We start from the raw sequence: 12,057 nt of genomic DNA, 5'->3' as shown, positions 1-12,057 counted from the left end.
AGCTCACGACACATCGGTTTTGCTCCAGGCGGTAATTTATTATTACTGCTATTTAACTTTGTGTGGGTTAGTCTGCTTTGCTCAAGCTGTTGGCCAGGCACTGTGCTTCCTGCTGCTCTTTCAATTGTATCCCCACCTCGCCTAGCAAAGGTAGTACATATATGAGTCAAACGGTTCACAGAAAATGGAACTGAAAAACAAATTTATTTTTGTGCAAAACTTTTTTCGTTTGGAATCTCTGCCTACTCTTCACCAGGTTTTCAATAAATCCTCCCACTTTACTAACTAATCAGTAAACCATTTTGGAGAAACCCTGTAGGATGGAGTAATATCTTTAAAGCTATACTGCCTGGGTCTAAGTTTGTTACCAGCTATGAGGCTTTATGCAAATAAATGGATCTCTATGCACCTTAGTTTCTTCTGTCAAATGCAGACACTAACAGTACCAACTCCATAAGGTCATAATGATCAATACTTGCAAAGTGCTGCAGCTGGCACCCAGAACAGACCAGTGCTACTTAGCACTATTGTCTTTGTGTCAATTAATCCATGTAATGGTAGGGGAGGTTTTGTTTCTTCATTTGGCAAGAAAATGGCAACTTCTCGAACAACTTCTATGCATCAGGCACAAAGCCAGACACAGGGAATAAGGCTGGGACCAAGGCATGTTCTCCCCTCTCGAGGGTCTCAGTCTAATGTAAGAAACTCGTTAGGCCTTCTAGACTGAAATGATTTCTCCAAGAACATGACGCAAGCCAATCTGGAGCTGGGAGATCAAGACTAGCCATGTAATTTCATGGAATCCTCATGCAGGATTTATACTCTTAAGCATGATGCTAAGGATTTCATCTGAAGTTGTCCTTGAAAATCCCAAGAGAGGCAGGTGTAACTTGGGCATTAAGACCAGAACAAGTCCAGGTCCAAATTCTGACTCCATCACTTACATGCTATACCACCTCAGTTAAGCCGTATAAACTCTGTACCTCAGCTACAATGAGTAGTAAAATCAAAATCAGTAAGATTGTGTCAAAATTCAACCTAGTGAATGACACTTAGAAGGGGATCAATAAACATGGGCTTCCTCTCCTTTCCCATTGTCAACCAGAAAATTGATAGATTTTCCAGACTTAGAAGTAAAAGGAGAGCTAAGATTCTTTCTTATTATTCCATCAAATCACAGGAGATAGGGTAGAGAGCAGAGAGAACTCCAGACTCTTCAGGGGCCGGGATCCTTGGATTCTGGACCTTTTCCTTGGTGCCCCTACCCTGGGCAACAGTGGCATAACTTGGAGCTTTCCTTTCTGCCTTCACTTTTATTTCTAGAGTTTGAGTTAAGAATCAACATCGTTTAGGGGCTTCTTGTACTATTTGGGCAGAAAGAACTGGCTGAAACAGTGTATCAATGAATGACACAAAAGAGGTTCCCACCAGGTAGACATACAACAATCCAGGCCAAGCTAGGGCAGTCACCTGGGATACCTCACTTCTGGAGAATGGGGTACTGCATGCCACAGTCCCCACAGTCTGGGAGTAGTTGCTCAACCCTGTGAATATGTTCCTTAAGGTCTATACCTACCAGCCCAAGTCTCAGGGGCAATTTGTAAAAATGTCCCTGCCTGGACTTAATGAGCAGCCTTTAAGTTCCCAACAAGCCCTAGTCAAAGAAAGGTAGCAAAGCCTGAGAAACAGGCACCTCCAACAAGTCTGGGGCAAAGGTAGCGCAGTGGCTGAAAACTCCGACCTGCTCGGCCTGCTCTAACTGATCCATGGTCATAGGCAAGAAGGCAAACTTTCTGCTTCTATTTTTGATCTAGGACAGCGTGGTCCCAAATTCTATTGTGCAAAGGCAGAACTGTTTCAGGTCTCCAAGTTGCATGTGTACAATGTCCCACAAGACTGCCTGATGACTGCATTTTCCAAAATGCCCTGGCTGAGTCCAGCTGTTTGGGAAATGGACTGGAAGACTGCATTCACGTCACCAAGCCCTGGGTATAGATACCAGGCTCGTTCCCTTGAAGAAAACGAAATGAATGAAAGGCCTTAGCTAATTTTTGTTTTAATTGTTATTTATTCTTAGAGACAGCAAGAGAGAGAGAAACTCCCATTTGCTGATTCATTTCCCAAACGACCACAGCAGCCTGATCTGGACCAGGCTGAAGCCAGGAGCGGACAAACTCAGTCCAGGTGCCTCTTGTGGATGGCAGAGACCCAACCCCTTGACCCACTGTCTGCTGCCTCCCAGTGTCTGCACTGGCAGGAAGTTAGAATAAGGAGCAGAGCTGGGACTCAGACCCAGACACTGCCATGAGACATAGGTCACCCAATTGGCATTTTAATCACTAGGTCAAATGCTCACCCCCGGAATTTCTATGGACGCACCAGGGCTATCAACTCATCTCAACTCCTTTAGCAGTCACTTACCTCCCCGACTGGCTGGTATTCCTGTTTCCTGTCACTGGGTTCCATTTGTCCCCAGGAAATTCCTGCAAAGCAAAATTCTGATCAGTCAGGGAGCTCTGAGTATCCAGGTGTCTACATGGCTTTGAAAACATCAGAGTCAGAGCCTGTTCTCAGCCAGGTCCCTAGGAGCCTCCTCCTCCTCTGGCATGCAGGTAGAGAAATGCGCACCTGCTAAGCTGCCTTTCTGTCAGGAGGAGACCTGCTGACCTGCTGCAGGCATCCAGACCCAGACAGCAATCAGGGACCCGGCCACTGTGTGCGAGACGCATTGCTGTTTCCTCTTTGTCCACTCCCCTCCTAAACCACGATCAAAACCAGTTTAGCACGTTTGCTGTTTGCTCTGGCTCCTACCTGGGTCAAGGGACAGAGATCTTTTTGTCTGGCCACACAAACCTATTCATTCTTCCAGCATTTTCCAACAGAGACAGCATCTTCTTCAAAACCCCGGCCATAGCAGAAGGGGAGGTTTGGAAATGGAAGCTTCTTCTGCAGCAATACTCTCCCAGGGTGGGCAGAGGGCACAGCAGGCATGCTAGCACACCCTCTGCACCGCAAAGACTCCTCCTTCTCCACTCACACCTGCTGGCAAGGTCTGAGGTGGGCTCACCTCTATGGAACATGAGAACTTGGCGCCGTGGTCCACATATTACAAGAGTGGACCCTCCACCCTGGGCATTTCTTTCCTTAAGGGCTATGCCCAAGAAACTCTCTTTCTTTCTAGGCTGAGCCACATGTGCCCTTTGTGAAAATGCCCCACCTTTTCTATTTGCTGTGGGTTGAATGTAATCAGAGTGTGTCCTTGGTGTGGCAGTGTAAGAAGTGGGAGGTTGGCAGGACTGCCCATGGAAGAATTAAATGTAGCCCTTGTAAGGTCATAGTTTTGTTCTCCAGAGAATATTGTGACAAAGTAATGTCACCCCATGCGCTTGGCCTCTTCTGTCTGTGATCATTTACTTTTTGGCTTCCTTGCCATGCTTCGATGCTCCGTCAGAGCTGGGCAGAGCAGATGTTGGCACCATATCCTTGAGCTTCTATAACTTCTTATTTAATACAGCACCCAGTGTAGGTATTTTGTTATAGCAACGGAAAACAGGCTAAGCTACTATTCTAGCTCTAAACCAAAAGCAAATTTATCTTTTGGGTTCTTGATTTTGCATACAATACCCTCTACCTAAAGAGACATGGAGAATCTGATAGGTTCCAAAGTCCCTCTTTCCAGTCCTATTATTGTTTTATTTGTTCAAAGTTGTATTATTTTTGTCCCCGTTGTCCTTCCTTCTGGGAGCAAGCCAACTGGGGAAGCACCTGTGTGTTTGGTATCAAGTGCACTGGCTAAGACACTAGCTCTGTTATTTGACAACAAGCCACATCACCTCCTTGAACGTCCGTTTTCTTCCTGGCAAATACATATCTATCCTGGCAGGGTTACCAGTCTTCAGAATCAAAGGAGACATTCAAAGAGAATACTCAGCACTGTGCTTGGTACATGAGAGGCTGTGGATCTGAGCCACAGAAAAGGTGAGGTTTATATCCTGGCTACAGCTTGCTCAGGACCACAACAATTCCTGATCACATCTGGCACATATAAGTACCTCTAATTCCTTGCCCTGACTCTATCCTTGACACCTCTGTGAGACGTCCCTGCTGGCAAAGATACAAGTTACACGTTCAGCCACAGTGGGAGCCAGGATTTCCTGTCCATGCCCTGTCTAGCCCTGTTGAAGTGCCCTGTAAACAGAAGTAGCCAAGCCAAATAAACTCTGGAACCAACTCCCAATAGCATTGCAAAGTCCCCCAGTATCAGATCCTTCTTGTTCATGAGCCATTCAAATGGTTGGTTCCTGGTAATTGTACCCTTTGAACCAGAGAAGTGGTTATCCCCGTGGCTGGCTGCAGATAGGGATCTTGGTGGAACTGGCTGCCCTGGAGGAAGTGATGCTGTTAGGAGGCATCCTGCCACCATGGGAGTGCCGGAGTTTTTCCATTAGCCACTCAGTAGGGCTTTAAACCCCACACAGTGTGGCCTCAGGCGAGCTACTCAATTTCTCCTGGTCCACTTTCCTCAGCTACATAACAGTGTGATCTTAATCCTAAGAGTACCTATTCATATTTTTTCATTGCTTGAGGACTCAGGGAGTTAACGCACAGCAAGCATACTTTAAAATCCTCACGGAAGATCAAATTGAAAGGTTCATAATTTTTTTTGCACAAAAAACCGAAATCCATGTATAAGCAACGGTGTCTGAAATTCTCATGCCAAATGTATATTATGAAAAAAATATGATGCAGAGATCTGAATTTTTTTCAGGACAAAAATGAATTTACCTTTCAAGTAGATTTTCTTTTCTGTGAAGTTTTTGAAGTGCTCTCATATACAACACCTACAATACTAACTACCTAGCACGCAGTAGACACATAGATATTACTGTTCTGTTGTGGAAACCCTGGCTCCCTCACTAGCTAGGTGTGTGCCCTCTCTGGGCCTTGCCTTACTCACCTGTGGGATGGAATCCTAGTTTAACATATGCAATGCATATTTTAACATATTCAACTGATTATCTCAACTAATTGAGCTAATCAGAAAATATATGCAAAACTAACCGGCCTGAAGTGTGCAAGATGTGAATGTGTGTGCTGATATAAGTTCTTACACCACTAAACCTCCCTCAGTGCCATACGGAACAGCATTTCCCTATTTCAGATGGCCACAACTGCCACTGCTTAGTCCTCAGAGGCAGGGTATCTTAACCAGAACTACAAATTCTCTGCATGTCTGGTTGGGGACTGGATGGAAAGCCCAGGCAGCAAGGGTAGACATGGGCATGCAGTGGCTTCTAGCTAACCATTTATGTGTGAAAACCTTTTCTCTAAGCAGATCTACTTAGCTAGTACAACTGACACTGGGAACCCAATGCATCCCACCATCCAAGGATGCAGGGAGTAGCATGACACAACACAGGCTCACCTGCACTGCTGCTGTCAATTTCTGTAACCTACAAGTTGTCTCTCCCTTATGGAGATTCCATCCTAGGCTGATGCCACAGCAGCCATCAACCGCTCACTTGTCCCTCAGTCTTGGCCTTCCTTCTCTGTTGTCTACTGCAGGCTCTTTTCAGCCAATGTTTCTAAAGCTAAGCCAAAATCTCCATTTAGTTTAAGACATAATAAGTCACTTCTAAGATGACTACTATCTGGCAGTTACTGTTTTAAAAGTCTCATGCACACTACATCATTTAATCCTCACAATTAACTGAAGAAGTTGGTGCTGTTGTTGCCCTCATTTTCATAATGTGGGAAAATTTAAGTGGTGAGATGAGCTGACAGGGACTTGAACCGGGCAATCTGACTCCAGCCTTGGTGCCCTTAAGTCATTATTCTGTATTATCTCCCCTTTTTCAATATTATACATATTTTGAATATTTTCAAACCTCAAGACTGAAAATTTACAGTAAACACCAATAAACCCACCATTTAGTTTCCACAATTAAAATGTTGTTATCTTTGCCCTATCACAAATATATTTGCATCTTTATCCACCTACTAGTCTTTCTTCAATTCTTGATAAATTTCAAAGTAAACTGCAAACAACTTCATCCCCACAAATTGGAAAAGCAGATAAATTCTTAAAAGACAAACTACCAAAGCTCACTCAAGAAGAAATAGATAAACTAAATGATCTTATATCTTTTAACAAAAATGAAATTACACTTAACCTTCACACAAAGAAAATTTCAGGCCCAATCGGTTTCAGTGATGAATTCTACCATACATTTAAGGAAGAAATAATAACAATTCTGTACAAACATTTCCTGGAAATAGAAGAGATGGGAACACCTCCTAACTCATTCTTTAGAGTCAGCAATAAAAATTAGACAAAGACATTACAAGAAAGCTACCTACTAAAATCCTATTGAGATGCAACATCCTTAACAAAACATTAGCAAATGCAATCTAGTGATATATAAAAGACAATGCATCATGACCAAGTGGAATTTATCCTGGCAGTGCTAGGCTGTTGTTTATTTCAACACTCCAATCAATAGACATATCAAAAGTATATGATCTTCTCAACAGATATCAAAAAAGGATAAAAAAAAAACATGTAACATCCATTCTTGATAAAACGTTGAGGGCATTTTCTTGCTGTGGTTAACATGGCACATGGGGTGCCCGCATCTCCTAGTGCAGTTTCCACGTTTAAGACCCAGCTGTGTTTCAGAGTCTAGCTTCTTTTTTATTGCACACTCTGTGGGACAGCAGATGAGGGCTCTTCAAGTGTCTGGGTCTCTTCTACACAGAAGGACTGGATTGAGTTCTTGGCTCTTGATTTTAGCCTGGCCAGAGTAGATATTTGCTAGTTTGTTCTTTCTTTAAATTAAAAAAAAAATAGGTACTTATAATATTATGATTAGTGTTGCATTAAGCCTGTGAGGATAGAATAGATTAAAACAATGTTTTTGCAAAACATGATGAAAAGACGGAAGGGAGGGAGAGATACTAGGGAAAAGAGGGAGTGAGGGAAGCGTCTTCTAGAAACTATATTTACAGAATGCATAAAACTTGTTCTCTTTAGATTAATAAAAATTAATAAATAAATTAATTTTAAAAGAAAAATGTAATTCTAAAGTGTCAACCAATTTCTTTTGTTTTACACTTTAATATATCAATTTCTATTTTTATTGTGGGTGTGTATGTATGCATATATAGAGATGTACTATATCTCAAGAAAATTTACATTGTTTGTGTCCTTTGGTCATTAAATACTTTTTCGAATTTAGCAAAAGAAATTAGACTTGAAAAGCAGAACCACACACACCCATAGACAGAAAGAGTGACAGAGACACAGTGGGGGAAAGAAAGACAAGGAGAAAATCTTGTGTCTACTGTCTCATTTCTCAAATTTCTGCAATAGCCAGCGCTGGACCAGTCCAAAGCCAGGAGTCAAGAACCCCGTTCAGGTCCGTCATTTGACAACAGGGACGCAAGCACTTGATCCACCATCTGATGCATTACAGGATGCCAGGAATCAAACGGACTTTCTAATTCAGGATACAGCATCCCAAGTAGCACTTAACCTGCTGTGCTAAACCACTAAGTTTTGCTCTTAATCTTTCACTATGAAGTTTAATGTTAGCTGTAAGATTTTCTGATAAAGGTGCCCTTTATCAGCTTGTGGAAACAATCTTTTATTATTACTTAAAGCTTTAAAATTTACTTTTCTACTTTTATTTGCTTTAAAGGCTAAGAGTGACAGAAGCAAGCAGAGAGATCTTCCCTCCACTGATTCACTCCACACATGTCTCCAATAGCACACATACCAAGGCACTCCAAAAATTCACAGAGAAAGGCATATTTTGGGAAAAAAAAACGAACATGCATGGGTTCCAAAAATTGTTTGGCACCAACATAAAGTTATCTTTCAATTACATCCTTTACAAACTTTCTGAAATAACCTTGTGTTAAAAGGAAAAGCACAGATAGTAAGTGTGCATGTATTGAATTTTGATGAATATAACTGTGTGACTCCAATCCTCATCAAGACAAAGAACATGCCCCCATGCCCCTTTCCAGTCAATCTCTAGGCCACCTCCCTTTGGCAAGCACTATTCTCAACACTTCTTCCCATAGAACACCTGTTTGAGAACGTCACATAAAAGAATCTGAGTAGAGTATGTACTCTTTTGTGTAAGGGCTTCTTTCACTTCTTATTTCTTTTCTCAAAAAAAAATTATATATAGCCTAGTTTCACACACTCAGCCACTTCAGAAGTGTCTGCCTATTGAGCAACATTTTGACATGGGAACCAGCTGCTGGTTTGAGTGTATTAACTAAAGGGCAGGAATCATCTGACCGTGAGCAGGCAAGGACGTAGCAGGTGGTAGCTCATGTTAGGTTAAAGGCCATAACCAGGGCAGAGCAGGAATCAATTTAGTTCTGGGTCTCCAACAGAGATAAGTTAGAGAGAGGAGGAAGAATTCGTCCAGACAAGTCAGATCTCTTAAAGTCTGGGACACAGTTGCGAATTCTGCAGCTACAAATAATTTTTAAGCAGGAAATGGAAGGCCATAAGTGCTATTTGAACTGGGCCTCTCATGCTCTATACACAATCTCATTTGATTCTCAAAACTGATTCTTGAGGCAGCCTAATTTTCCTCCACTTCAGAGATAAGGTAATAATATTTTTCTTAGTACTGACTGTTTTATGAGGTAAAATTTTCTCCCTTTAAAAAAAGTCAAACAGCTTCAAATTTTGGTGGCTGAATGCCTTGTTTACAGACATTCAGATACTAATTTGACAGTCAGGATATAAATTGCAGTTCTGTTCATTTGATGCAGCTGAAGTTACTTTTCTCTCTAAAGATGAGGTTCCTATAATTTTGGCAGTTGACTGTCTTGCCCCAGGTTGCTAAGCTGCCTGCCATTTAGTGGAACCAGGGCTATACACTTCTCAGGCATGATAACTCTGATATTGTCAAGTGTTTTCTCTTGCCTCTTCTTCACAAAGAGATTAATGAAACTGACCCACCCAAGCACCAAGCCCTTACCTGCACTGTTGGCTTCCTGGGTTTCCAAGTGTTGCCAGGCACCAAGCTGGTCTCTTCAAGGGTGCTGTGCTGAGGACTATGACAACAGGCCGAACACCGGACGCACTGGTGATGGTGGCACCGGCAGTTGTAGCAATTTGGCATCATATTTCTCTTTACCAAAGCAGGGCAGATTTCCCCAGAGCAATAGATACAGGGGTCATGAACAACAGCTCCCTGAACACTGCAGGAGTAAGAGCAGGTCCTGCGGTAATCAAAATCACTACAGTGCAGTGGCTTACAACACATGGAATTTTCTAGACCTTTGTTTGCAAAACATTCTGTGTAAGGCGGCGTTTCTGACTGAAGTGGTGACATGGAGTGGTAAGGTTGGTCTGTGGTATGGTATGGTTGGTCTGCGGAATGATACGATTGATCCACTGGATGACGCCTCAACTCCCGATAGCTGGAGCTCACGGATTGGAAGTTTGGGTCTATAGGTTTTGGTCTCTGGGTCAAAGTCTTGTTGCTGTGAGTGGTTAAACCTGGCAAGTGAGATGTAGATAAGGACTTGCTACTCTCCTCAAAGAATTTTCTTCTATCTGCAAAAGGTAAAAGAATGGCTTCCTCTCCAGCTTTGGCAGTAGAAGCCTGCAATTCTTGGTTGTCACATGGGTTGGATGGGCCTTCCACGGCTGGTGCCATGTGCGGCTGCCGGTTATGTTCCGGAGACCATCTCCAGTGACCTCCGCGGACTCCATGGTAAAGACTTAGTTTCTCAGAGTCTGAGGAGGATGGATCAGGTGCTTTCCACCAGTTGTTTAGACCCAACGCAGACGGGCCAGCCCTCTGCCCAGGGCTTATTCGGCCCTCCAAGCCTGTCCTAGGTTCATGGCTCTCTGGAGCTTGGCTGAGGCACTCTGAAGATCTAGCCCTGAGCATCATACTTTTGTTGAAGAGCTTGTCTTTGGGACTAGGGTTGTTTCTATATAAAGATAGAAGCGATGAGTTGGAGGCAGGGAGCGGAGGACTTTCTGGGGGTTCCTGGGTCTCTTCCACTGGCTCCTTAGTGTCACACAGTTGTGACAAGGGGCCTTTGCTTTTCTGGAGCTGTGCCTTCCTCCTCTGAATTTCGTTGCGCAGATTGGTAGCAAAGCGCTCGCTCTTCCGTCGGTTTTGGATGGAGCGGCCCCGGGTCCCCCCACTTCGCCTACCATCCATCCGGCCACATTCCTTGGGCTCACCATCCCTGTCTTCTGTCACTTCTGTGCTGTGGTCTACTTTAGTGGTTGAAGAACAGTCCCTGGTTTGTTGAATGTGGGAGCCAGAGGCAGAGGGCTGCTGGCTTGGCAGTTCACTGCCTGCCCTGCTTGCTGTGTTTGGGTCCAGGAAACTTCGCTCTGGGAGGTGTCCGTCAGCCTCTCTAAGAGAGGAACTGCTTTGATTCTGATGCCCTGGCCCCAAAAGCCGATCATCTACTGGCCTGGTGTTTCTTTCTTTGGTGAGCTTGTCCTGGATTCCTCCGATAGAGGGACATGAACTTTTCTTTCCTTTGTAGCTGTTATGCAAAGGAGAGAGAGTCCACTGGTGCCCGTCTTGCCCAGCTGGGAGCTCCATCCCCTTGCTGCCCCTGGGGTCCAGATGCAACTGCTGCAGGTGAGATGCCAACAGGTGTTCAGGGGCACTATGACGATGTCCTGTGGGGCCCATGAGGTGTGGTAGGCTGGCAAAAGAAGGAGCCTTAGAGAGCTCTGAGGCAGGTTCATTGAGTACGTTGGAATCTCTGTTGGGAGTTTTATCACAGGCCTTCAGGGATCCAGCTGCTTTGGCAGAAGCCTCCATCAGTAGATGCCTGGAATCCTGCTGGCTACATTCAAGTGGCTGGCTAAGCTCATAATTTGGATGGTCCTCACTTATCATTTGGTCTTTTTCACTGAGGCAACAGAACCTGTTAGGGCTCCTTGGGGATAGCACTGTATCCAGGCTTGGTTTCTCCTTTTGTTGCAAGGAATCCACAGGTTCTGAAGTCAGGCATTGCTCTCCATTGAGGAGCTGGGTTCTCGAAGCCTGAAGGCTATCCCGCCTCACTGGGGGTTGGGGTGGTCCCCTGACTGTCTTGGCAGGTGCTGAGTGATGGCCTTCTTGGGGACGGGATGATGTCTGGGAGCTAGGGGTCAGGGAGTCCCTATTGGTGTGCTGGCTACCTCCTGAGGTCTCTGCCACATTTGGTTGGCCACTGGGGGTCTTGGTTGGCCCTGGACCTTGCACAATGCAGTCTGTGGAAGCTTGCTCCTCTGGCCTCAGGGAAAGAGCACAGTCAGAGGCATTGGAGCTAGCTGAGAAGGAGCTATAGGCTGAGTCACGCTGGTTTGGATACATGTTCTGGTCAATAGGCAAGAGGTGGCCCTCATAGGTGGCTTGGCCTGGCTGCTCTAGGCTCTCCATGCTGCCAATGGAGCTGCTTTTCTCAGTGCTGCAGTGCCGGGAGAGTGGACACCACTGTACACACACGTCACTGCAAGACACAGGGCACACAGGTCAGTTGATGAAATCAGCAGATCCCTCTCCTGCCTTGTTCAGCCCACCATGGGAGAAGGAAAGACAACTCAGAATCGCTACACCACAAACGAGAGAGAGAGAGAGAGAGAACACACAAAAGAGAAGATAAGGAAATAGGGAAGAGGGAGGATACTGCGACATCACACAGGCAAGGGTAGATGGGAAATGGGATAACATGTGGAAGAAGGAAAGGCAAACAACCCAGATTAAACTTGAGGGAGAACTCCATGGGCAATGTACTCAGCCAGAGTGCATCTGAAGTTGCTTCTGGGTCATCACTGCGCTCAGTGAATCAACCTGGGGCTCTCTGCCAGGAGAGAGTCATGAAATATCAGCATGAGGAAGGGGGTCCTAATGGGATGACTCAGTTGCAAATGAGACCATTGTGTATTAAATTCTCAAACTTGTACCTTTTGTCAGAATCACAGGAGGGTTTGTAAAAACAAACAAAACAAAACAAAAAAAACACAGGGTGGTGCAGGATTCATGCAAAAGTTTTGGGTCTGAATGGATG

At 44.6% G+C, this 12,057-nt stretch overlaps 1 protein-coding gene across 1 annotated transcript in view; it reads right to left on the bottom strand.

Annotated features, from left to right (window-relative positions):
- The window catches only part of SHROOM4 (shroom family member 4), a 221,304-nt gene that overhangs the window by 35,260 nt on the left and 173,987 nt on the right, over positions 1-12,057 (bottom strand). The window contains exons 4-5 of the mRNA XM_058658470.1: positions 9,006-11,499; positions 2,422-2,483 (exon numbers count right to left, since the gene is read on the bottom strand). Of these exons, the coding sequence (XP_058514453.1) occupies positions 2,422-2,483; positions 9,006-11,499 (2,556 nt within the window). The remainder of the gene's footprint in view (positions 1-2,421; positions 2,484-9,005; positions 11,500-12,057) is intronic.

This window comes from Ochotona princeps, chromosome X, assembly GCF_030435755.1.
Source record: "Ochotona princeps isolate mOchPri1 chromosome X, mOchPri1.hap1, whole genome shotgun sequence".
Taxonomy (NCBI): Eukaryota; Metazoa; Chordata; class Mammalia; order Lagomorpha; family Ochotonidae; genus Ochotona; species Ochotona princeps.
Note: the sequence above shows the minus strand (reverse complement) of the source record. Positions and strands in the feature narration are given on the sequence as shown.